Source organism: Triticum urartu, chromosome 5A (genome assembly GCF_056163025.1).
Source record: "Triticum urartu cultivar PI428250 chromosome 5A, HENAU_Tu73, whole genome shotgun sequence".
Taxonomy (NCBI): domain Eukaryota; kingdom Viridiplantae; phylum Streptophyta; class Magnoliopsida; order Poales; family Poaceae; genus Triticum; species Triticum urartu.
In genome coordinates this window covers 643035673-643063454 of record NC_141877.1, presented here as the reverse complement: position 1 = coordinate 643063454, position 27782 = coordinate 643035673, and the positions used below count along the sequence as shown (strand labels likewise).

At 45.8% G+C, this 27782-nt stretch overlaps 1 protein-coding gene and 1 long non-coding RNA gene across 2 annotated transcripts; both read right to left on the bottom strand.

Annotated features, from left to right (window-relative positions):
* Positions 1-5252: 5252 nt before the first annotated feature.
* Positions 5253-8476, bottom strand: LOC147973685 (uncharacterized). The gene is made up of 3 exons (XR_015602997.1): positions 8058-8476; positions 6888-6962; positions 5253-5574 (listed from the first exon to the last, which is right to left on the bottom strand). It is a non-coding gene; the product is annotated as an uncharacterized LOC147973685 (long non-coding RNA).
* A 1604-nt stretch (positions 8477-10080) lies between these two features.
* Positions 10081-10941, bottom strand: LOC147973684 (uncharacterized). The gene is made up of 2 exons (XM_087524758.1): positions 10362-10941; positions 10081-10202 (listed from the first exon to the last, which is right to left on the bottom strand). The coding sequence occupies exons 1-2, from the start codon at positions 10939-10941 to the stop codon at positions 10081-10083; spliced, it is 702 nt and encodes a 233-aa protein (XP_087380884.1).
* Between the last annotated feature and the right edge of the window lie 16841 nt (positions 10942-27782).

Sequence of the window (27782 nt, the reverse complement as noted above, 5' to 3'; positions counted from 1 at the left end):
GAACGATCGCCTACAACATTCGTGCCGGTAAAATCGACGTGATCAGCCGGCCGGCCGAAGCCGATTTCAACGCGAACGTGGTTGCGCCTCACCTCTTCTTCCCACACCGCCGCGATGGGCAAGTCCGCCGGCGGCAACAAGTGATTCTTCACGCAGGCAGAAGGATCAACAAGTGGCGCTGCCCATGGTCTCCGGGCCCATTAGCGTCCACCACTCTGACGGTCAACACAGAGATGATGATCCTCTCTGACTACGACGAGCAGCAACAGCCATCCCTCCTCGCTTAGGCCGCGTGGACAGACGAGGGGCTCATGGTGCAGATAGCGTTGCACCTCGAGCGGTCTCGCCATGACCGCGGACCGGTGCCGCCCTCGCCGCCCAACCACGGCGTCCAAATCGAACGACGTGTCAAGGAGTAGACAACATCCCGACCGCACAGTAAGACCAAGCGCTTTGTCTAGTCGGCGTCCCAAGGAAGAGGCATGTGTGAGGCTCTCGGACATCAAGGAGGAGCAGAAGGCGGAGAGGTTCAAGCAGTTGATGGAGGCGACAGAGAAGAAGATCAAGCTCGAAGAGAGGAATGTTGCGCTAGAGGAGAAGAAGGCCACGCTTGAGGAAAAGAGGCTGAAGATCGCCGTCAATGCAGAGGACGTCAAGATATTGACTTTGAATATCGACTATTTTTGGATCTCGACGCTAGAATTATCGTGCAATCCATCTGCTACCAGATATTGGAGTAGTAGAAAGATGAGTTGGCGGCGGCGGAAGATGAGGACGCGACAGAGGCGGAGGTGGACACGGGCGCGGAGGCTGCCTACGAGGCGGCGACGACATCTCCTTGATCGGGAAGCATCTTGCTGGGATGTCTGGTCCGGCAGGGCAAAAATGCACGAATTGATGTTCTTTTGAATTTGGGCATGTAAAACACTAAGCATATTTGCCTCCTTTTGGTTGTGATCGGGAATACAACCCTGTGCTGGTGTGATCCGACTCCTTGTACGGATCAACATAAATTTGAATTTGAATTTACTGGCTTATAGAATACGGCTACGGTTAAATGATGTTCTCCCATATTTGTGCCCGTGAACTGATCTCTTTGTGCGTAAAGATACGAGAGAAATCTACTAGTTAGTCATCAGACTACCCACAGTGAGAGTAACATATGTAATAACATCACACATATCTAGATAAAGTAGATGATGTGGCAAGCAATAAATGAAGAAAGAGAGGAAAGTAGTAATATGACTAGTTACTAGTAGTATGAGGCTAGTCATAGTAAGAGTAACTTAGGTAGTAACATAATGCACTCCAAGAAATTTTTGCTTACGTGGCAAGTAGTTAATGAGAGGTGGTAACATAATATGTTACTGTAACATAGCGCTTCCCGAGACAAGATGAGTCTACAAGTTAATAAACAAAGTCATCTATGTTACTACTATTATATTACTTTGCATTATGAAGATAGTAATTTAGACTAGTGTCATTTACATGATACTAGTTTAAGTTACTCCCCACTATGACCAGCCTGAGTAACATCACACATATTAAGATAAGATGTGTCTATAGCCTAATAAATAAAATGTTACATTTACTAAAGATAGTAACATAGACTAGTAACATGCTTATGTTACTAGTCTATATTATTACTCGTTGTGACTAGTCTTAGAAATGCCCTGAGGCGCACCGCCCGCGTCGCAAGCGGAAGCCAAACCGCGGTAAACGGCAAACTCGATTGCATCTGGCCTCTGGGCGACGCTTTCGAAAGCGCCGGGCCACCGGCACCCGAGACCGACGGTTTGTCCCGTACAAGGGTACCGATCCATGCTTTGCTCTGCTTTGGAAATGAATGATTTCGGTACTTCCGGTCTTGAGAAACCAACGAAGGCCCTATTTAGATTCATAGGTTAGAATTAATTTGGGTTAGATTAGGCTTAACTAACCCAAAAATATTCAAACAGAAGGGTTAGTTTGGATTAGATGCATCTAACTCATTCAAAAAATCTAACCCATTCAAAAGGTGCTTATTTGAGTTAGTTTTTTTTGAAATAAAAAAAACACTTTTTTCTTTTGCTCTCGCCGGAGTAGATTCCTCACCATTTTCTCGAAGCTTCTCGTCTTCTCCCTCCCTCTCTTTGGCATCGTCCGTGAAGGCGTCTCGCCGTATCCGCGCTTCATCTAACTCTGTCATCCAAACACCTCTTTAAGTAGAGTTAGTTCAGGGATTAGAATCAAACTCTAACCTCTAACAGGGCCCAAAGGTGCAAAGGGTTGGATTTTTGGTGCAACATCAGACTGTCAACGCTACATCAGTATTTTCTCAGGTCTCCCGCGACCTAGTCTGGTGATGCAAGACTGTCCTCATCTGTTTTTCAGAGCAGTGTTTTGCATGTGCACCTTTTACGTTTCTTTCCATATACTACAAACATAGTTTTCGCAATTTTTATATGGTGATGGTTACCTGGCACGCACAACGCACGGGCAACTCCACTCCACTCCACTCCACCATGTCGTGTCATGCCACCACTGCCGCAATTAACAACTCATCCGTACAATGTCTCCAAAGGGAGGGAAAGCAAAACCACCAATTCATCAGCCGTGCCGTCGGCCTTCCCATCCTTTTTCTAATTTCTACTAGTACTCCTGGCATAGTAGACTCCTAGCTCGAGCCATCAAATCGTTTCCTCAATGGAGCACGTGGGGGTACATTTTTTTTAAGTAGACATGAATGAAAATAAAATGCCCTCATGTTCACTGACAGCCAATCCGGGGTTAAACAGCCCGGTTTGTGAGGCAAGCTTACAGCGGGTTAACTTCCAAAAACATCGTCGCATGATAGCGAGTGATGCATAGCTTAAAAAAATTGCCAGGATGGACACGTTTTTGTTGCTATAGTTTGGGCTCCCGAGCTCTCCTGTGCATGCACCTCGAGGCGGCTTTGGGATTTAATCATTTGATGTAGTACGTTAGTGATTGGGACGAGGGGTGAAGCCATGGCCACCCCGGCTTATAGTTTTTCCCTTAGCAGTAAGTAGTTTGTGCGCTAAGTGCTTAGGCTAAGATTTTCCGCGTGTTGTGACGATTGTCTCTTCATCATGGTGCTCAAGTAGTAGATTTTATTCCACTTCCCACATGACCGGCCGGCACAGGTGTTGGTTCATCTCAGCACAACCTTCGGAGTCAGTCAGCCATAGAATTTCAGGCAGACACTGTAAACAAATCAAGACTTGGAGGACGACGTGGTCGGAATAAAGGGCCAGAGGCGGCAGTTGGTGAGAGGATAGCACTGGTGCAAAAAAAAAAGACGACCGAAGCGTGTGAGATATCGACCGTTTGACCCCGTTGGTTTGTGGTTTAGGGACTGTTTGGTTATAGGACTAGCATTATCATATTTTATCACATATTTTTTATTAAACTTGTTCAAAGGTTAGTTCATCAAAATAAGAGCCATAAGTTGGCAAGTCTAAGAAAATCTTGTCATACTTTTTGTGTGTATGCCATGTGGGCTCAAGTGTGGCTTGTTTAAGATATGGCTTGAGCCAAACACTCATCTAAGTTGGTCGAACTTGCCTAACTTCAGATATGACAATCTTTGACAAACTTAATCACAAACCTAACAGCCTCTTAATTAGCACGACAGACATCCCTTTCAGGCTCCGATCGCAAAGTTCACGCGTACTACATTATTGCATGCTCAGACTAGTGCCGTGTTGGTACCTTGGTAGCTGTATAGATGGACGTAGCAAGTGAAGGTCGTTGGCGAAGTCACGGCTCCATCGTCTACGCGGGATTCGCTGAGAACTCTCATCATTGCGTACGTGCTGGGTGCGCTGGGCTGGACACCTTTTTTACGTACCCCGGGCCGGGGTCACGCGCCGTGCGTTTCGCCTGGTTTTGTGGGGAGAGTCCGTCCCAATGTCCCCCGGGACACGCCCACGGCGACGACGGCAATAATCGCACGTCTACCCGGAACAAGGCCGTACGTAGGTGACGCTGCGTGCCGCCGTCGGTGCCATTAAGGCCAACTCCACCGCGCAACCTTATTTTGTGCGTGCGCGTCTATTTAAGTAAAACGGACGAATAGCGCGGTCCAGCGCGCGATCTTAAACGGACAAACGTTTGAATTCCGTCCGTTTTCGATCCATCTTTGACCAAATTCGCGTTCGGTTGGGATGAAACGGACACGCGCGGACGGCCTGGACGCACGCCCTTGTCCCTCCGTCGCCCGCCTGTCGGAGACACTAGCAGTCCCTCCGCTCCCAATGCTTCCACCCTCCCTCTCCCGCCCCACGCCCGCCGCCGCTATTCTCCGGCCGTTTCCTCACCGCGCAGCCCCCGGCCGTCCTTACCAAACCACGTCTCGACATGGCCGCCACCACGCCCGCGCTTTGGCTGTAGTTTTGGCCGTCGATCAGAGGTTTGGCCGTCGCCGTCTTTGCCAGTCGCAGAGGGGACACGACCGCCAGCGACGTACCACGGCGGCCTCGGCAGCTTCCGACAAGAGCTCCAGCGCGATCGGCAACCACCCCTGTTGCGTCGAGGTGATCATCACGGCCTCTTCACCACCACGACCGCAAGGTGTTCGGCATTTTACCCACAAAGGTATGGATAGTGGAGACGAGTTTTTCTTCCATCACTTCCTTTGTTCATCGGACGATTCGTCGTCGGATGATGAAGATCTTGTGGTGGCTACACTCGTCGTTCACGACCACATTCAACGACAGCTTCCTTGGTACAGGGGGTCAGTCCCTGGCCGTGCTCCCAACCTGAACCGCAACAGGGAGAGAGGCCACGCCCTGCTCTATGCCGATTACTTTGCCAACACCCCGCTCTTCAAGCCGGATAAATTCCGTCGCCGTTTTCGAATGGCAAGGCATGTGTTCAATCGTATCCGAGAGGGAGTGGTTGCTCATGACCCATACTTCGAGTGCAAGACGGATGCCCTTGGTGTGCTTCAATCCCGTGGGGCATCGTTCGAAACCCTGCACTGTCATGGGATGAAAGGAAGCTTTGGGAGGTGATGACTGCTTCTGTGATCATGCACAACATGATCGTCGAGAACGAGCGTGATGAGAGTATCTTCGACCAATGATTTGATTATCAAGGTGAAAATATTGAGCCCCTGCACCAAGACCCGGCCACATTTGAACAGTTTGCCCAATTTCACCGTGAGATGCGTGATTGGCACACTCTTTAATCGTACACTAATCATACACGCAAACGTGTACGATCAAGATCAGGGACTCATGGGAAGATATCACAACACAACTCTACAAATAAAATAAGTCATACAAGCATCATAATACAAGCCAGGGGCCTCGAGGGCTCGAATACAAGAGCTCGATCATAGACGAGTCAGCGGAAGCAACAATATCTGAGTACAAACATAAGTTAAACAAGTTTGCCTTAAGAAGGTTAGCACAAACTGGGATACCGATTGAAAGAGGCGCAGGCCTCCTGCCTGGGGTCCTCCTAACTACTCCTGGTCGTTGTCAGCGGGCAGCACGTAGTAGTAGGCACCTCCGGTGTAGTAGGAGTCGTCGTCGAAGGTGGCGTCTGGCTCCTGGGCTCCAACATCTGGTTGCGACAACCAGGTAGAAGGGATAGGGGGAAAAGAGGGAGAAAGCAACCGTGAGTACTCATCCAAAGTACTCGCAAGCAAGGAGCTACACTACATATGCATGGGTATCAAATGGAATAAGGGTATCATATGTGGACTGAACTGCAGAATGTCGGAATAAGAGGGGGATAGCTAGTCCTGTCGAAGACTATGCTTCTGGCAGCCTCCGTCTTGCAGCATGTAGAAGAGAGTAGACTGAAGTCCTCCAAGTAGCATCGCATAGCATAATCCTAACCGATGATCCTCCCCTCGTCGCCCTGTGAGAGAGCGACCACCGGTTGTATCTGGCACTTTGAAGGGTGTATTTTATTAAGTATCCGGTTCTAGTTGTCATAAGGTCAAGGTACAACTCCAAGTCGTCCTGTTACCGAAGATCACGGCTATTCGAATAGATTAACTTCCCTGCAGGGGTGCACCACATAACCCAACACGCTCGATCCCATTTGGCCGGACACACTTTTCTGGGTCATGCCCGGCCGCGGAAGATCAACACGTCGCAGCCCCACCTAGGCACAACAGAGAGGCCAGCACACCGGTCTAAACCTAAGCGCACAGGGGTCTGGGCCCATCGCCCATAGCACACCTGCACGTTGCGTACGCGGCCGGAGAGCAGACCTAGCAACCTCCATTACAAAGGAAGTTACGTTACGCGGTCCAACCCTGCGCGCGCCGCTCAGTCGCTGGCGTCACGAAGTGCTTCGGCTGATACCACGACGTCGAGTGCCCATAACTGTCCCCGCGTAGATGGTTAGTGCGTATAGGCCAGTAGCCAGACTCAGATCAAATACCAAGATCTCGTTAAACGTGTTAAGTATCCGCGAACATCGACCAGGGCCAGGCCCACCTCTCTCCTAGGTGGTCTCAACCTGCCCTGTCACTCCACCTCAAAGTAACCGTCGGGGGCCGTCGGAAACCCAGGCCCACCTCTACCGGGATGGAGCCACCTGCCCCTTCAGCCCCCATCTCCGAACAGTATCACAGGTAATGTAACTGTGTAAAGTATATCGAATATGCCCGTGATCACCTCCCGAAGTGATCACGGCCCAGTAGTATAGCATGGCAGGAGGACAAGAGTGTAGGGCCACTGATGGAACACTAGCATCCTATACTAAGCAGTAGGATAGCAGGTAATGGTAACAACAGTAGTAGCAAGGACAGGCTATGCATCAGGATAGGAATAACGGAAAGCAGTAACATGCTACACTACTCTAATGCAAGCAGTATAGAGAAAAGAGTAGGCGATATCTGGTGATCAAAGGGGGGGGCTTGCCTGGTTGCTCTGGCAAGAGAGAGTGGTCGTCAACACCGTAGTCGTACTGGGTAGCAGCGGCGTCGGTCTCGGTGTCTAGCGAGATAAGAGGGGGAAGAAACAATAAATATAATGCAAACAAATGCATGACGATGCATGACATGACAAAGCGTGATGCTAGGTGTGCCCTAACGCGGTACGAGGTGGTACCGGTGAAGGGGGGAAACATCCGGGAAATTATCCCCGGTGTTTCGCGTTTTCGGACAGACGAACCGGAGGGGAAAGTTGCGTGTTCGCTATGCTAGGGATGCGTGGCGGATGAACGGGCTGCGTGTCCGAATTCGTCTCGTCGTTCTGAGCAACTTTCATGTACAAAGTTTCTCCATCCGAGTTACAGATTATTTTATATGATTTTTCAAAGTTTTATTCATTTTCTGAAATTATTACTAATTCAAAATTAATAGACAAAATGCTATGGGTACCCAGCCCTGTGTACACAGAATGTACACAGAGGCTGACAAGTGGGCCAGGGGGACCCAGTTGACCAGTCAACATTTGACTGGTCAACAGGGGTGGGACCCCCTGTCATTGTCTGTTTAGATAATTAGGGTTTAGGTTAATTAGCTAGGCTTAATTAGTTGTTTTAGTTTAATTGATCAAAATTAATTAAGTTAATTAATTCTTTAATTATTATTATTATTATTATTCCAATTCTTTCTTTCTTTTTTTTATAAACGTTCTCAGGGGCGGGCCCCACGTGCCATTGGCCCAGGGGCCTAACGGGGCGGGCTAAACGGGCGTTGGCGCCCAGATCGACAGACCGAGGGGGGGGGGGCGCCAGTCACGGGCGCGGCGAGGCCACGTCGGGGCAGCACCGGGGCTAGGCGGCGCGGTGGAGGGTGCACGGGGCGCAGGGGGAGGCAGGGCATGAGCGGGTAGAGGTGGCCGCCGGCGGAGGCAGGCGGACGCGGCGGCGGGGCGTGTGCGCGCGGGTAGGCAGTGAGCCCGGGCGCGGCAGGGCTCAGGGACGGGGCGCGCTTGGGGCGCACGGGGCGCAGCTAGGCGTGGCGCAAGCGCGCGCGGAGGTGCGGGCGGCAGTACGGCGCGATGGAGGGGAAAGGGGAATGGGCGCGGCCACGACGGAGCATGCGTGCGATTCGGCAGCAAAGAGGAGGGGAGGGAGAGGCTCACGAGGCCGGTAGGGAAATGGCAGCGGTTGTCGGGGTGGTCGACGGAGACGACCGGGACGGAGAGGAGAGGCAGGCCAGCGGGGAAGAGGCGCCGGCGAGGTCGAGATCCGGCGGAGAGGTTCGGTGCGGCGACCCTGGAGGAGCGGGCGGGCGGAGGCGGCGGTCGTCAGGCACGGTGCGACGCGGTCCGATGATGGTGAACGGCGGCGCCGCCAACGGGGACGGCCCGATCCGATCTGGATCGGGTGAGAGGGAGAGACGAGGGAGGCGAGGCGACGACGGTGGGGAGGGGGACGATGACGGGCGGCGGCGAGGTGGCCTCGGCCGATGAAGCCACCGGGCAGCGACCGGCGATGGTGCTCGGGGCAAGGGGCGCCCAGATCGGGGAGAGGGGGAGGGAACTGGATCGGGGGATTGTGAGGGAGGGGATTAGGGTTTCTGGGGTGTGGGGTGGCCTATAGGCCAGGGGGCGGCCGGCTGGGCCATGGCCCAGTTGGGCCAAGGGGTCCAGTGGGGGTGTCTTTTTTGTTTTAGTTTAGTTTTTTGTTAGTTTTTTTTTCTATTTTATTTCTTTTCTTCTCTTCTGTTTTATTAAATTTCGGTGTTTATGAAAAACCCAAGTTGCACCTAAAATTTTTTAATACTTATGCCGCTACCGCAATTAACTTGGTACCTAATATAAAATTATTTGTAATTGTTTATTATTTTATAATCATTTAACTAATTGTTTTTGCTACTATTTTATTCATTTTGAGTATTTACATATTTTATACAAGTGTGGTTTCTCCATCATAATTACCTACGCATTATTTGGCACAATCAGAACATTTTAGTTTTATTATTTGAAAACTTTTGTTGTTTGCCTATATTTTAAATTTGAATTTGAATCGTTTTGAACTAACACGAGTTTACCAATAGTAACCTAGATGACGTGGCATCATTAGCGCAGGGTTACTGTAGCTTGATTACCCGGGCGTCACACATTTGAATCTTCAAAATGACTTGGTTGAGCACATGTGGGATCACATTGGCAACCAATAGATGTATTGGTTCATTTTATGTTCAGTCAAGACAATTTCGATTTGGTTGTATAACTATTTTATTAAAGACAATTTCAATTAGGTTGTAAAACTATTTTAATTTTCAGACAAATATTTAGGTTGTAAAATTAGTTTTGATGAAAATATGGGCATTTTTGGCCCTGGCGGATAGGATGGGGCAAAGGGATGGGACCGCACGCTGGGCGCACGGCCACCGCATCCCAGGACACGACCCCATTAGGCCAACTCCACCGCGCGACCCCAAACGGACGTCCGTTTTGTCCTGTTTTTGTCCCTTTGGGTAGGAATTTGGGGTCGTGTCCGGGCCTGTCCTGGGATGCGGTGGCCGTGCGCCCAGTGCGCTGCCGCATTCTTTTGCCCCATCCTGTCCGTCAGGGCCAAGAAATGCCCAAATTTGCATTAAAACTAGTTTCGAACCCAAATTTTTGTCTGAAAATTAAAATAGTTTTACAACCCAATTGAAATTGTCTTTAATAAAATAGTTTTACAACCAAATCGAAATTGTCTTGACTGAACATAAAATGGACAAATACATCTATTGGTTGCCAATGTGATCCCACACGTGCTCAACCAAGTCATTTTGAAGATTCACATGAGTGTGCCAATCACGCATCTCACGATGGAATTGGGCAAACTGTTCAAATGTGGCCGGGTCTTGATGCAGGGGCTCAATATTTTCACCTTGATAATCAAATCCTTGGTCGAAGATACTCTCACCACGCTCGTCCTCGACGATCATGTTGTGCATGATTACACAAGCAGTCATCACCTCCCAAAACTTCCCTTCATCCCATGACAGTGCAGGGTTTCGAACGATACCCCACCGGGATTGAAGCACACCAAAAGCACGTTCCACATCCTTTCTAACACTCTCTTGCATTTGGGAAAATCTCTTTCTCTTCTCACCTTGGGGTTTCGAGATTGTCTTCACAAAAGTTGACCATTGAGGATATATACCATCTGCTAGATAGTATCCTTGTTGTAATGGTGGTCGTTGATCTCAGAGTTGACAGGTGGGGAGTGGCCTTCTGCAAGCCTCGCGAAGACTGAAGAACGCTGCAGCACGTTGATATCATTGTGAGAACCTGCCATGCCGAAGAAAGAATGCCATATCCAAAGATCTTATGATGCCACCGCTTCTAATATGACAGTGCACCCGTTAACATGCCCCTTCTACTGGCCCTGCCAAGCAAATGGACAGTTCTTCCACTCCCAGTGCATATAATCTATGCTGCCAAGCATACCTGGAAAGCCTCTAGCTGCGTTGGTCGCCAACAATCTCTCTGTATCAGCGGCAGTTGGCTGCCTCAAGTACTCTGGGCCAAAGACCTCGATCACAGCCTGGCAAAACTTGTACATTGACATCAGACATGTTGTTTCACTCATACGCACATACTCATCCACCAAATCGCCTGGAATTCCATATGCAAGCATGCGGATGGCCGCGGTGCATTTCTGGTAGGAGGAGAATCCAAGTTTGCCAAGGGCATCCGTCTTGCACTCGAAGTATGGGTCATGAGCAACCACTCCCTCTCGGATACGATTGAACACATGCCTTGCCATACGAAAACGGCGACGAAATTTATCCCGCCTGAAGAGCGGGGTGTTGGCAAAGTAATCGGCATAGAGCAGGGCGTGGCCTCTCTCCCTGTTGCGGTTCAGGTTGGGAGCACGGTCAGGGACTGACCCCCTGTACCGAGGAAGCTGCCGTTGAATATGGTCGTGAACGACCAGTGCAGCCACCACATGATCGTCATCATCTGACGACGAATCGTCCGATGAACAAAGGAAGTGATGGAAGAAAAACTCGTCTCCATTGTCCATACCTTTGTTGGCAAAAGGTCGAACACCTTGCGGTCGTCGTGTCGAAGAGGCCGCGATGATCACCTCGATGCAGCAGGGTGGTTGCCGGCCGGCTATAGGCCGCTCTGGAGCTCTCATCGGAATCTGCCTCGGCCGCCGTGGTACGTCGCCGGCAGTCGTGTCCCCTCTGCCACCGGCAAGGACGGCGACGGCCAAACCTCCTCCGATCGACGACCAAAACTACGACGGAAGCGTGGGCGTGGTGGCGGCCATGTCGAGACGTGGTTTGGTATGGACGGTGGGGGGGGGGGGCTGCGCGGTGAGGAGGCGGCCGGAGAATAGCGGCGGCGCCGGCGACGGGGCAGGGCGGGGAGAGAGGGTGAAGCGTTGGGAGCGGAGGGACTGCTAGTGTCCCCGACAGGTGGACCACGGGGGGACAAGGGCGTGCGTCGAGGCCGTCCGCGCGCGTCCGTTTCACGCCAAACTGAGCGCAAGTTTGGGTCGGGGATGGGTCGAAAGCGGACGGAATCCGGACATTTGTCCGTTTGCGGCCGCGCGTTGGGCCGTCTCGTTTGTCCCTTTTATCCCAAACGGACAGAGACGAACAGGATAGGATCGCGCGATGAAGTTAACCTTACCCTATCCAAACGGATAAAATCCGGACAAAATAGACGTCCGTTTGAGGTCGCACGATGAAGTTGGCATTACGTGGTGCTGTATGGCCCGGCTGGGAGGTACTCGGCGAGATGGCCGGACGGACGGATGGACGTGCGTGAAGACAGTGCCACAGTATGATGTGACCACAGCCCGGGCAGTGTCGTGTACTGTGAGCCGTGCTAGAGCCCTTTTCCCACGTGCCTCTACGACCTTTTTTTTATTTGGGAAACATCTTTTTTTGTAACGAGTATAATTCTATACATACTCGTAACAATTAACAGATACACTGATTTGAATATAAAATCTAAGAAAATACAAAATAACTATTAAAAGAATTACAATAAAATCTTTTGAAAACACCTTTTTTACGGTATCAATCTCTGCTAGAAAAAAGATTTCAAAGACTTTGGTGAAGAAGCTGTAATTGGACTCGAGCAATAATTTTGTCCCTCTTTCACCCACACAAACATTACCAATAATGTTTTTTGAAAGCATCTTGAGTCGCTCATTCAAAAAATGAAAAGCTTTGATCCATAAATGTACTTGGGTCAGGGATGATCCTCTAAAAGTGCGGCTATATTTGCACTTCATAGCTTTATTCTTTTTGGGCCCATGACAGCCTATTCCGGCCGGCCTCCGGACTTGTGTTCGAATAAAGCCTCCTTAATCTGATGGATGATCTCTGTTCGCCCACACACACTAACACAATTTCTTCCCTGCGTAGGGGCGCGTCTATGTCTCGTATCACGCGAGACAGAGCACAGCCTCGCCTGAAAATGTTAAACATGTATGAAAGAAAATGTATCAGATGTATAAGAAAAATGTACAATAGGTAGAAAAAGTAGACATCAAAAATATATATTTGAAAAAAATGTCAATCATATAGGACTATATGAAAGATGTTAAACCTGCATTAAAATATATTTCAGTTGTATATAAAAATGTACAATGTGTATGAAAATAATACACATCGAAATACTTATTTGAAAAATATTTAATGTACAGCTCAAAAAAATTAAACATGTATTAAAAATGTTCTTGGCATGTACAAAAAAAGATATGTGATAAAAAAATAAAAGGAGAAAACGTAGAAGAAAAAGAAAATCAAGTAAGAAACAAAAAGAAAAAAAAAGGAGGAAAAGAAAACCAGAAAACCGGAGAAAAAACAGTGCAAAAAAGAAAAGGAAAGGAATTATAATAAAAGAAGAAAGAAACAAAAAAACCATAGAAAACGAAGAAAAAAAATGAAATTTTTACAAAAACCATGAAAGAAACAACGAAAACCGGCGAAAAAAACTAAAGTTATAATTGAGAAATATATATAAAACAAACCTACAAAAAAAACCTTTGAAAAAACAAGATAACATGAACGAAAGAAGAAGAAAACCTACAATGAGCGAGCGACTAATGGGCGGCCAGGTCTCGCTGCACTTGAAGCGAGAGCAACTTCCATCTCACTTGAAGCGAGATATAGTTCTTGCGCCTGCGTAGGGCGGCACGGGGCAACCAAACGCACAACCCGCTGTGCTGTTTAAGCCATCGACCTGTTTTTTCTCCTTTCCTTACTCATTTTTCCATTCTCTTTTAATTTCTTTTTTACTTTAAATAAATTTAAAACATGTTCATAAATTTGAAAATATATTCATGAATTAAAAATGTTCTTAATTTGAAATCGTTCTTAATATAATAATCATTATTTTCTAAATATTTAAAAATTCAAAAAATTATAATATGTTGTCAAATTACAAAAATATTAACAATTTTGAAATTTTTCTTCTATTCAAATAATGTTCGTATATTTGAAAATTATTTTCAAATTCAAACAATGTTCATGAGTTCAAAATTGGAAATGTTTCATGAATTTTGAAAAATGTTTGCAAATTCAAATAATACTTATTAATTCAGAATAATATTCGTGAATTCAGAAGATTCACAATTATGAAAAATATATTTAGGAATTTGGGAAATGTTTTCGTACTAAAAAGTGTCCTCAATTTCAAGAAATGACAGACGATTCAAAAATACACCCTAACATTTGTCAAGATATGTTAGTTTGAAAAATGTTCTTATATTATGAGACAAAGGGAGTATTTGTTAATTTTTAAAAATTTCACAAAAAATAAAAAATGCTCATGGTTGTCAAAATTGTTTTTGAATTTTGAATAATATTCATGAATCTAAAAAATATTTGTGTATTCAAAATATTTATAATTTTAAAATGTAAAAGGTAAAAAAAAGAAAAAAAGAGTATAATTAGCACAAAAAAACCAAAACGAAAAAACACAGAATAAAAAACAATTCAAGGAAGGTTCTTATACCGAACCTTCCCAGCCTGGTTGCAAACATAAGCTTCAACCGCAAATTTGGTCGGCCCGTTGTGTCGGCGCAACTCTTGTTAGGGTGCATGTATTCCCTGGATGACGCGGGGAATAGGCTCCACCCACGCACAAAACTTCAAAAATAGCCTTTTGTTTTAGACTGTATTTTTTCTTTCGTCTAGCGCACCTGGAACGTTTTTACTTCATGAAAAATTACACACAAATAGAGTATTGTAAAACAATCACCTTTCTTTTCTAATTTTATTGTTCATCAGTGTACACATTAGCTTGGAGCCAAAACGTCACTCCCCATATGCGAAAACGAATCTTTTGTCGAGGACCATGTCCAAGAAACATGCAGGTTCACCAACAAGCACATGTGCCCGGTGGCAGAGCAACCGATGTAGTGTTTCCTTTATCCATGTGTTTCAACTTTGACTATAAATTTAACTACCATAACCGATTATGGCGGGAGCAAAAATTATATCAATGAATTCGTATTTGAAAAAAGTTTTCAATTATATAATTTTTTCTTCCGCTGCAGTTGGTTTCATTGGTTAAATTTATGATTAAAGTTGGACCTCGAAAAACGCGGGCGCACTATATTTTGAAATGGAGGGAGTAGTTGTCAAATAATCACAGTGGTATGGCGTCCAAACAGAGGTAGGAATGCCAAGTAAGATTGTCGAACATACGTATGTGCACGCACGCGTGTGTGTTACAATGCTAGTGATACTTCGCGATCCCCGTCCACCTTGTACACAATTGAGTTAGGAGTAATGTGGATTTAAATAAAGTTCATCCTTTATAATTTTTTTTACAAAATTCTAGACGGAAAATAAATGCTCACAAAAGTAAAATTTGTACTCTAGGAGAGCCTTGTGAAAGAGAGGGTCAATATAGTAAAGTCTTCACTTGCACTAGTAGAAAACAGAGCATTGGTCCAGGCCTGAAAAGGGCATTAATCCCGGTTCCCCTACGAACCGGGACCAATGGATGCATCAGTCCCGGGTCGCGAGGCCAGGGCGTTGGCCGGGCCTCGGGGGCCATTGGTCCCGGTTCCTCTGACCCCTTTGGTCCCGGTTCCTGACACGAACCGGGACCAATGGACCTCGCTCCTGACCCACCATCTTTAGTTCCGGTTGGTGGCTGGAATCGGGACCAAAGAAAGGCCTTATATACCCCCTGCCCGCGAACAGAGCAGTGCACTGCTCTGTTTTTTTGGCCGGCCGTGGGAGAGCTTTGTGGTGCCCTAGCTCACCTCATATGCACATGAGGTGTTCGATGAAATGTCCGAGCCATACTTAAGCTTTCTCCTCTCAAAGCTCCTTGTCCAAACTCTTTTTTTCTCAAGATTTGTCTAGATTTGACGGTTCGTCCTATCCCGTCCCCGTCCTCACCGCCGTCGATCGCCTGCGCGCCAGGCATCACCGTGGTGAGCCTCTTGTTCTTATCTTCTTTCTAAAAGAAAAAAAGTTTTTACTTGTATGATTTAGATAGATACTTGTGTAATTTTTTACTTTTATTATTGTTTATTATTACATGTGTACTTATTTTTTCAGTAATAACATTTGATCACTACTGTATTTTGGTTTTAATGTGATGATGAATTTTTATTAATTTGGTCACTTCTGTATTCATGATGTTCTGTAATGGTTTTTGACACACTTAATTATATATAATGCACGCAGATGGACCAGCAATGGATGTACGGTTACAGACGCACCTCCGAGTATATTAAGGGCGTTCATAATTTTCTCGAAGTGGCTGAGGCAAACAATCAGAATGGTTTTATGTGTTGTCCATGCCCTATATGTGGAAATACAAAGTCTTACTCTAACCGGAAAATCCTTCACACCCACCTGCTTCATAAGGGTTTCACGCCACTATAATGTTTGGACCAAGCACGGAGAAAGAGGGGTTATGATGGAAAACAACAAAGAAGAAGAGGATGATGACAACTATGTGCCCCCTGAATATAGTTTTGGCCTTTGGTCTTGCATTCGGTGAGCTTCCTTCATGTAGAGATTTGGTGTTGGAGTTTGTAGCACAATCTTCAAACAAAAAGAGAACAGCCTAGGCGAGAGCTATTGAGTATCTTATGGATTGCCTATCAAAGATGGCAATACCTAGATCTATTCTTGCTTGTTATGCCTAGCTAGGGGCGTTAAACGATAGCGCTTGCTGGGAGGCAACCCAATTTTATTTTTATTCCTTGATTTTTGCTCCTGTTTAGTAATAAATAAATTATTTAGCCTTTGTTTTGGTTGTGTTTTTTGTGTTTAATTAGTATTTGTGCCAAGTATAACTGTTGGGAAGACTTGAGGAAAGTCTTGTTGAACTTGATGTAAAAAACAGAAACTTTAGCGCTCGTGAGAACTGCTGTCATTTTTATTTTGAAAGTGATATTTAGTTGATTATTTTTTCAGATGATTAATAGATAAATTCCTCACGTCCAGCAATTTATTTTAGAATTTTTGGGGTTCCAGATCTTGCGCTAGTTACAGATTACTACAGACTGTTCTGTTTTTGACAGATTCTGTTTTTCGTGTGTAGTTTGCTAATTTTGATGAATCTATGGCTAGTAAAATAGTTTATGAACCATAGAGAAGTTGGAATACAGTATATATAACACCCATATAAATAAATAATGAGTTCATTACAGTACCTTGAAGTGGTCTTTTGTTTTCTTTCGCTAACGGTGCTCACGAGATTTTCTACTTTAAGTTTTGTGTTGTGAGGTTTTCAAGTTTTGGGTAAAGATTTGATGGATTATGGAATAAGGAGTGGCAAGAGGCTAAGCTTGGGGATGCCCATGGCACCCCCAAGATAATCTAAGGACGCCTAAAAGCCAAAGCTTGGGGATGCCCCGGAAGGCATCCCCTCTTTCGTGTACTTCTATCGGTAACTTTACTTGGAGCTATATTTTTATTCTCCACATGATATGTGTTTTGCTTGGAGCGTCTTGTATGATTTGAGTCTTTGCTTATTAGTTTACCACAATCATCCTTACTGTACACATATTTTGAGAGAGCCATACATGATTTGGAATTTGTTAGAATACTCTATGTGCTTCGCTTATATCTTTTGAGTTATATAATTTTGCTCTAGTGCTTCACTTATATCTTTTAGAGCACGGTGGTGGATTTGTTTTATAGAAACTATTGATCTCTCATGCTTCACTTAGATTATTTTGAGAGTCTTAATAGCATGGTAATTTGCTAAGAATCCTAATATGCTTGGTATGCAAGATTAATAATAAAACTTTCTTATGAGTGTGTTGAATACTAAGAGAAGTTTGATGCTTAATGATTGTTTTGAGACATGGAGGTAATAATATCAAAGTTGTGCTAGTTGAGTAGTTGTGAAATTGAGAAATACTTGTGTTGAGGTTTGCAAGTCCCGTAGCATGCATGATGGTAAACGGTATGCAACAAATTTGAAACATGAGGTGTTATTTGATTGTCTTCCTTATGAGTGGCGGTCGGGGACAAGCGATGGTCTTTTCCTACCAATCTATCCCCCTAGGAGCATGCGCGTTGAGGGAGTCCTGGATTAGGGGGTGTCCATATGGCCGGACTATACCTTCAGCCGGACTCCTGGACTATGAAGATACAAGATTGAAGACTTCGTCCCGTGTCTGGAAGGGACTTTCCTTGGCGTGGAAGGCAAGCTTGGCGATACGGATATGTAGATCTCCTACCATTGTAACCGACTTTGTGTAACCCTAACCCTATCCGGTGTCTATATAAACCGGAGGGTTTTAGTCCGTAGCACAACATACAGAACAACAATCATACCATAGGCTAGCTTCTAGGGTTTAGCCTCTCCGATCTCGTGGTAGATCTACTCTTGTACTACCCATATCATTAATATTAATCAAGCAGGACGTAGGGTTTTACCTCCATAGAGAGGGCCCGAACCTGGGTAAAACTTCCTGTCCCTTGCCTCCTATTACCATCCGGCCTATACGCACAGTTCGGGACCCACTACCCGAGATCCGCCGGTTTTGACACCGACATTGGTGCTTTCATTGAGAGTTCCTCTGTGTCGTCGCCATCAGGAAGGATGCCTCGCCCCGTCTTTAAAGACGGCACCGTTGCTAAGGGAGCTTTGGCTGTCGGCCAAACCCTCTGGCTAGGTGGTTTTCTTATGACCGCCTGTTCGGCTTCTACGCCGACGATGACCTCTCGAGCCATCGAAAACAATCTTCATGTCAGCTCGGAACTTGCCGAGCAGTTAGATCCAATGGAGCTCTCCTCCATAAACGAGCTCTTGGATCGGATCGCCGCCCTGGGAGTTGCTACGGATTACGACCAGATTGGGCCTAAACCCGATCTGAGAGAGATTAACTCTCCCCAAGTCACCCATCATGTTGCCGTGGTAGAGGGACAGTGCGGCGACCCTTCATCTATCTTAAGGACTAGCTACGTCCGGATTCCCGATCCCTCCAAGCCGGATACCCGCGGAGGGAAGGATATCACTCAAGACCTGAACTTAGAGTCAGGCGACAGGCTGGATTCATTGGACAACATCCAGGAATCCAAATTTTCGAGTTCGGAAACTCCTCGGCCTCTAAGCCTTAGATTGGGTGAGGCTTCGGATTTAATTCCACCCACCCACCCGAACACAAGCGATCTATCTCAAATCAGGCAAGAGCCCGAAGAAACAGTACATCATTACTGGGCCAGATTCCTCCTGGTTAGAAAAAGGATAAGGGACTACCGCGAGGAAGACGCAATCTCAATCTTCTGCAATAATTGCACGGACAAGGGAATCCTCAACGCCATAAGTCGCCGTGATATTACACGCTTCGCTGACTTGGCGTCCATCGTACGAAAGTACTGTGCGATGGAAAGCGCCTGGAAAACCGAAATAAAATTTTGGGACGATCCGGCCCTGAATACAAACCCAGTCCGAAATAAAAGGGTGCATCATCGCTAGACACCCGGGTCAAACACCAAAAAGCAAAAACCCTCTACAGGGCATGGAACCGTACTGGAAGGATGGCTCAATGGACCCTGTAAAATTGACGCGACACCAACTCACAACCTTAGAGCATGTTGGATACTCCGGCAGGTGGCAAAAATTGGCGAAGATCTCCTAATTCCGGAGGCCACAGAAAGCCACCCCAGAGACACCAATACGGTATTAACAGTCTTCGAGACTTTCGCATCAAATAATATGCGAAAAAGGACACTCCACAGCCTTGCCGAAGTCTACCAAGTAGCAACAATAAACCCATGGAGTGACACAGCTATTACCTTTAACGCCAGTGATGAACCTAAATTCCGAATAGCCCGAGAACCAGCCGCATTGGTCCTCAGTCCAATAGTGGACGGCTTTCGTCTTACCAAGGTACTCATGGACAGGGGCAGCGGATTGAACCTCATTTACGAGGAAACCCTTCAAAAATGGAAATAGACTGGAACCGCATTGAGCGAAGCAGCACAACCTTTAGAGGAATAATCCCTAGTCGGGAAGCGCGCTGTACAGGAAAAATCACACTAGATGTGGTGTTCGGCACGCCGGATAATTACAGATCCGAAGAGGTCACGTTCCATGTGGCTCTGTTCAGCAGCGGTTATCACGCTCAGCTAGGGCGGGAAGCGTTTACAATCTTCCAAGAAATACCCCATTACGGGTACATGAAACTCGAGATGCCCAGGCCTAACGGGATCATCACTCTCGCTAGTGATCCAGACATAGCACTCCGCGCCAAAAACAAGACAGCCGCACTAGCCCTTGAGGCACTATCCGAAGCCCTAGCGGCTGAGGAACTGACTGCGCTGCGCTCCACGGTGAATAGGGACGATATGGTACTCGATAAAAGATCCAAGTCCACCTCCTTTAAACCGACGGACAAAATAGTCAAATTCCAGGTCCATCCAACGGACCCCAATAAAATAGCTTCCATCAGGGCACAGTTAAACCCTGATGTAGACGCCGCACTGCGAGAGTTCCTAGGAGAGAACTGGGACATTTTCGCCTGGCACCCTTCAGACATGCTAGGAATCCCACGCAGGCTGGCTGAGCACAGCTTAAATATCCTAAAAGGATTCAAACCTGTCAAACAAGCTCTTCGGTGTTTTTCCGAACCGAAGAGACAGGCCATGGGAGAGGAGGTAGCAAAGCTATTGGAGGCCGGATTCATCAGAGATATAAAACATCCGGACTGGCTAGCAAACCTGGTGATGGTACCAAAGAAGGATAAATCCTGGCGCCTGTGTGTTGATTTTAAAGACCTTAACAAGGCTTGCCCAAAGGATCCCTTCCCCCTCCCCCGCATCGATCAAATTATCGACGCTACCGCAGGACACGATTCGTTGTGTTTCCTCGACACATATTCCGGCTACCATCAAATCAAGATGACAGAATCAGACCAAGCCGCAACAGCATTTAGCACACCATACGGCCCATTCTGCTTCAACACAATGCCCTTCGGGCTCAAAAACGCCGGCGCAACATATTAGCGCATGATTCAGACATGTCTAGCAAACCAGATCGGCAAAACAGTGGAGGCATATGTAGATGATGTGGTCGTCAAAACAAGACATGTCGAATCTCTAGTAGACGACTTGAGGCTCACATTTGATAACCACCGAACATACGACATCAAGCTCAACCCGGAAAAATGCGTTTTCGTCGTTCCAGCCGGAAAAGCTCTTGGGCTTCATTGTATCCGTTAGAGGAATTGAAGCAAATCTAGCCAAGATCCGAGCTCTATCACAATTGGATATCCCAAAAGACCTCAAACAAATACAAAAGTTAACCGGATGCGTGGCGGCTCTAAGCCGCTTTATCTCCCGCTTGGTAGAAAAGGCCCTCCCCCTTTACCGCCTCCTTCGGCGCACTGAACACTTCGAATGGACGGATGCAGTGTTGGGGAACGTAGCATAAATTCAAAATTTTCCTACGTGTCACCAAGATCTATCATGGAGTCATCTAGCAACGAGGGAGGAGTGGATCTACATACCCTTGTAGATCGCGCGCGGAAGCATTCAAGAGAACGGGGTTGATGGAGTCGTACTCGTCGTGATCCAAATCACCGATGATCCTAGCGCCGAACGGACGGCACCTCCGCGTTCAACACACGTACGGAGCAGCGACGTCTCCTCCTTCTTGATCCAGCAAGGGGGGAGGAGAGGTTGATGGAGATCCAACAACACGGCGGCGTGGTGGTGGAAGTAGCGGGATTCCAACAGGGCTTCGCCAAGCGCTGCGGGAGGAGGGAGATGTGTCACGGGAGGGAGAGGGAGGCGCCAGGGCTTAGGTTTGGTTGCCCTCCCTTCCCCCCACTATATATAGGGCCAAGGGAGAGGGGGAGGCGCAGCCTTGGCCCTTCCTCCAAGGAAGGGTGCGGCCAGGGGAGGAGTCCCTCCTCCCCAAGGCACCTCGGAGGTGCCTTCCCCCTTTAGGACTCTTCCTTTCCCTTATCTCTTGGCGCATGGGCCTCTTGGGGCTGGTTCCCTTGGCCCATATAGGCCAAGGCGCACACCCCTACAGCCCATGTGCCCCCCCGGGGCAGGTGGACCCCCTTGGTGGACCCCCGGACCCCTTTCGGCACTCCCGGTACAATACCGATAATGCGCGAAACTTTTCCGGCGACCAAAACAAGACTTCTCATATATAAATCTTTACCTCCGGACCATTCCGGAACTCCTCGTGACGTCCGAGATCTCATCCAGGACTCCGAACAACTTTCGGGTTACCGCATACTAATATCTCTATAACCCTAGCGTCACCGAACCTTAAGTGTGTAGACCCTACGGGTTCGGGAGACATGCAGACATGACCGAGATGACTCTCCGGCCAATAACCAACAGCGGGATCTGGATACCCATGTTGGCTCCCACATGTTCCACGATGATCTCATCGGATGAACCACGATGTCAAGGACTTAATCAATCCCGTATACAATTCCCTTTGTCTAGCGGTACGATACTTGCCCGAGATTCGATCGTCGGTATCCCGATACCTTGTTCAATATCGTTAACGGCAAGTCTCTTTTACTCGTTCCGTAACACATCAACCCGTGATCAACTCCTTGATCACATTGTGCACATTATGATGATGTCCTACCGAGTGGGCCCAGAGATACCTCTCCGTTTACACGGAGTGACAAATCCCAGTCTTGATTCGTGCCAACCCAACAGACACTTTCGGAGATACCCGTAGTGCACCTTTATAGTCACCCAGTTACGTTGTGACGTTTGGTACACCCAAAGCACTCCTACGGTATCCGGGAGTTGCACAATCTCATGGTCTAAGGAAATGATACTTGACATTAGAAAAGTTTTAGCATACGAACTACATGATCTTGTGCTAGGCTTAGGATTGGGTCTTTGTCCATCACATCATTCTCCTAATGATGTGATCCCGTTATCAATGACATCCAATGTCCATGGTCAGGAAACTGTAACCATCTATTGATCAACGAGCTAGTCAACTAGAGGCTTACTAGGGACATGGTGTTGTCTATGTATCCACACATGTATCTGAGTTTCCTATCAATACAATTCTAGCATGGATAATAAACGATTATCATGAACAAGGAAATATAATAATAACTAATTTATTATTGCCTCTAGGGCATATTTCCAACAGTCTCCCACTTGCACTAGAGTCAATAATCTAGTTCACATCGATATGTGATTAACACTCAAGGTCACATCCCCATGTGACCAACACCCAAAGAGTTTACTAGAGTCAATAATCTAGTTCACATTACCATGTGATTAACACTCGATGAGTTCTGGGTTTGATCATGTTATGCTTGTGAGAGATGTTATAGTCAACGGGTCTGAATCTTTCAGATCCGTATGTACTTCGCAAATTTCTTATGTCATCTTGTAGATGCAACTACTACGCTACATTTGGAGCTATTCCAAATAACTGTTCTACTATACGAATCCAGTTTACTATTCAGAATAATCTGGATTAGTGTCAAAGTTTGCATCGGCGTAACCCTTTACGATGAACTCTTTTACCACCTCCATAATCGAGAAAATTCCTTAGTCCACTAGTTACTAAGGATATCTTTGACCGCTGTCCTGTGATCCATTCCTAGATCACTCTTGTACCCCTTGACTGACTCATGGCAAGGCACATTTCAGGTGCGGTACACAGCATAGCATACTGTAGAGCCTATGTCTTAAGCATAGGGGACGACCTTCGTCCTTTCTCTCTATTCTGTCGTGGTCGAGCGTTAAGTCTTAACTTCATACCTTACAACTCAGGCAAGAACTCCTTCTTTGACTGATCCATCTTGAACACCTTCAAGATCATGTCAAGGTATGTGCTCATTTGAAAGTACCATTAAGCGTTTTGATCTATCCTTATAGATCTTGATGCTCAATGTTCAAGTAGCTTAATTCAGGCTTTCCATTGAAAAAATACTTTCCAAATAACCCTATATGCTTTCCAGAAATTCTACGTCATTTCTGATCAACAATATGTTAACATATATTTATCAGAAATTCTATAGTGCTCCCACTCACTTCTTTGGAAATACAAGTTTATCATAAACTTTGTATACACCCAAAATCTTTGATAATCTCATCAAAGCATACATTCCAACTCCGAGATGCTTACTCCAGTCCTTAGAAGGATTGCTTGGAGCTTTGCATACTTATTAGCATCTTTCAGGATTGACAAAACCTTCCGGCTGTATCACATACAACCTTTCCTCAAGAAAATCGTTGAGGAAACAATGTTTTGACATCCTATCTGCAGATTTCATAAATAATGCAGTAATCGCTAATATAATTCCAACAGACTCTTAGCTTCGCTACGAGTGAGAAAGTCTCATCGTAGTCAACTCCTTGAACTTGTCGGAAAACATCTTAACGACAAGTCGAGCTTTCTTAATGGTGACATTTACCATCATTGTTCGTCTTCCTTTTAAAATCCATATGTACCTAACAGCCTTACGACCATCAAGTAGTTCTCCCAAAGTCTACACTTTGTTTTCATATATGGATCCTCTCTCGGATTATATGGCCTCGAGCCATTTTGGAATCCAGGCCCACCATCGCTTCTCCATAGCTTGTAGGTTCATTGTTGTCTAGCAACATGACTTCCAAGACAGGATTACGTACCACTCTGAAGTAGTACGCATCCTTGTCATCCCACGAGGTTTGGTAGTGACTTGATCTGAAGTTTCATGATCACTACCATAAGCTTCCACTTCAATTGGTGTAGGTGCCACAGGAACAACTTCCTGTGCCCTGCCACACACTAGTTGAAGAGACGGTTCAATAACCTCATCAAGTCTCCACCATCCTCCCACTCAATTCTTTCGAGAGAAACTTTTCCTCGAGAAAGGACCCGATTCTAGAAACAATCCCTAATTGCTTTCGGATCTAAGACAGGAGGTATACCCAACTGTTTTGGGTGTCCTATGAAGATGCATTTATCCGCTTTGGGTTCGAGCTTATCAGCCTGAAACTTTTTCACATAAGCGTCGCAGCCCCAAACTTCTAAGAAATGACAGCTTAGGTTTCTCTAAACCATAGTTCATATGGTGTCATCTCATCAGAATTACGTGGTGCCCTATTTAAAGTGAATGTGGTTGTCTTTAATGCCTAACCCATAAACTATCGTGGTAATTCGATAAGAGACATCATGGTATGCATCATATCCAATAGGGTGCAGTTATGATGTTCGGACACACCATCACATTATGGTGTTCCAGGCTGTATTAGTTGTGAAACAATTTCCACAATGTCTTAATTCTGTGCCAAACTCGTAATTCAGATATTCATCTCTATGATCATATCATAGATATTTTATCCTCTTGTCACGACGATCTTTCAACTTCACCCTGAAATTACTTGAACCTTTCAATAATTCAGACTCGTGATTCATCAAGTAAATATACTCAACATCTACTCAAATCATCTGTGAAGTAAGAACATAACGATATCCACTACATGCCTCAGCACTCATTGGATTGCACACATCTAAATGTATTACTTCCAACAAGTTGCTTTCTAGTTCCATTTTACTAAAAACGAGGCTTTCAGTCATCTTGCCCATGTGGTATGATTTGCATGTCTCAAGTGATTCAAAATCAAGTGAGTCCAAACGGTCCATTTGCATGGAGTTTCTTCATGCATATACACCAATAGACATGGTTCGCATGTCTCAAACCTTTCAAAACAAGTGAGCCCAAAGATCCATCAACATGGAGCTTCTTCATGCGTTTTATACCGATATGACTTACGTGGCAGTGCCACAAGTAGGTGGTACTATCATTACTATCTTTTGGCATGAACATGTGTATCACTACGATCGAGATTCAATAAACCATTCATTTCAGGTGTAAGACCATTGAAGGTATTATTCAAATAAACAGAGTAACCATTATTCTCTTTAACTGAATAACCGTATTGCGATAGACATAATCCAATCATGTCTATGCTCAACGCAAACACCAATCTCGATGGTAGAGGGAGCGTACGATATTTGATCAACCTTGGAAATACTTCCAACACATATCGTCATCTCACCTTTAGCTAGTCTCCGTTTATTCCGTAGCTTTTATTTCGAGTTACTAACACTTAGCAACCGAACCGGTATCTAATACCCTGGTGTTACTAGGAGTACTAGTAAAGTACACATTAACATAATACATCCAATATACTTCTATCGACCTTGCCAGCCTTCTTATCTACCAAGTATCTAGGGTAATTCTGCTCTAGTGGCTGTTCCCTTTATTACAGAAGCACTTAGTCTCGGGTTTGGGTTTAACCTTGGGTTTCTTCACTAGAGCAGCAGCTGATTTGCCGTTTCATGAAGCATCCCTTTTTGCCCTTGCCCTTCTTGAAACTAGTGGTTTCACCAACCATCAACAATTGATGCTCCTTCTTGATCTCTACTTTTGTGGTGTCAAACATCGCGAATATCTCAAGGATCATCATATATGTCCCTAATATATTATAGTTCATCACGAAGCTCAAGCAGCTTGGTGGTAATGACTTCGGAGAACCATCACTATTTCATCTGGAAGATCAACTCCCACTCGATTCAAGCGATTGTTGTACTCAGACAATCTGAGCACAAGTTCAACAATTGAGCTTTTCTCCCTTAGTTTGCAGGCTAAGAAAATCGTCGGAGGTCTTATACCTCTTGACGTGGGCACGAGCCTGAAATCCCAATTTCAGCCCTCGAAACATCTCATATGTTTCATGACGTTTCAAAACGTCTTCGGTGCCTCAACTCTAAGCCGTTTAACTGAACTATCACGTAGTTATCAAAATGTGTATGTCAGATGTTCGCAACATCCATAGACAACGTTCGAGGTTCAGCACACTGAGCGGTGCATTAAGGACATAAGCCTTCTATGAAGCAATGAGGACAATCCTCAGTTTACGGACCTAGTCCGCATAATTGCTACTATCAACTTTTAACTAAAAAATTTCTCTAGGAAGATATCTAAACAGTAGAACTAAAGCGTGAGCTACGACATAATTTGCGAAGACCTTTTGACTATGTTCAGGATAATTAAGTTCATCTTATGAACTCCCACTCAGATAGACATCCCTCTAGTCATCTAAGTGATTACATGATCCGAGTCAACTAGGCCGTGTCCGATCATCACGTGAGACGGACTAGTCATCATCGGTGAACATCTTCATGTTGATCGTATCTGCCATACGACTCATGCTCGACCTTTCGGTCTCTTGTGTTCCGAGGCCATGTCTGTACACATGCTAGGCTCGTCAAGTCAACCTAAGTGTTTCGCGTGTGTAAATCTGTCTTACACCCGTTGTATGTGAACGTTAGAATCTATCACACCCGATCATCACGTGGTGCTTCGAAACAACGAACTGTCGCAACGGTGCACAGTTAGGGGGAACACTTTCTTGAAATTTTTAATGAGGGATCATCTTATTTACTACCGTCGTTCTAAGTAAACAAGATGTATAAACATGATAAACATCACATGCAATCAAATAATAGTGACATGATATGGCCAATATCATATAGCTCCTTTGATCTCCATCTTGGGGCTCCATGATCATCTTGTCACCGGCATGACACCATGATCTCCATCATCATGATCTCCATCATCGTGTCTTCTTGAAGTTGTCTCGTCATCTATTACTTCTACTACTATGGCTAACGCTTTAGCAATAAAGTAAAGTAATTACATGACGTTTATGTTGACACGCAGGTCATAAATAAATTAAGACAACTCCTATGGCTCCTGCCGGTTGTCATACTCATTGACATGCAAGTCGTGATTCCTATTACAAGAACCTGATCAATCTCATACATCACATATATCATTCATCACATCCTTTTGGCCATATCACATCACATAGCATACCCTGCAAAAACAAGTTAGACGTCCTCTAATTGTTGTTTGCATGTTTTACGTGGCTGCTATGGGTTTCTAGCAAGAACGTTTCTTACCTACGCAAAACCACAACATGATATGCCAATTGCTATTTACCCTTCATAAGGACCCTGTTCATCGAATCCGATCCGACTAAAGTGGGAGAGACAGGCACCCGCTAGCCACCTTATGCAACTAGTGCATGTCAGTCGGTGGAACCAGTCTCACGTAAGAGTACGTGTAAGGTCGGTCCGGGCCGCCTCATCCCACGATGCCGCCGAATCAAGATAAGACTAGTAACGGCAAGCATATTGAACAAAATCAATGCCCACAACTACTTTGTGTTCTACTCGTGCATAGAAACTACGCATAGACCTGGCTCATGATGCCACTGTTGATGAACGTAGCATAAATTCAAAATTTTCCTACGTGTCACCAAGATCTATCTATGGAGTCATCTAGCAACGAGGGAGGAGTGGATCTACATACCCTTGTAGATCGCGCGCGGAAGCATTCAAGAGAACGGGGTTGATGGAGTCGTA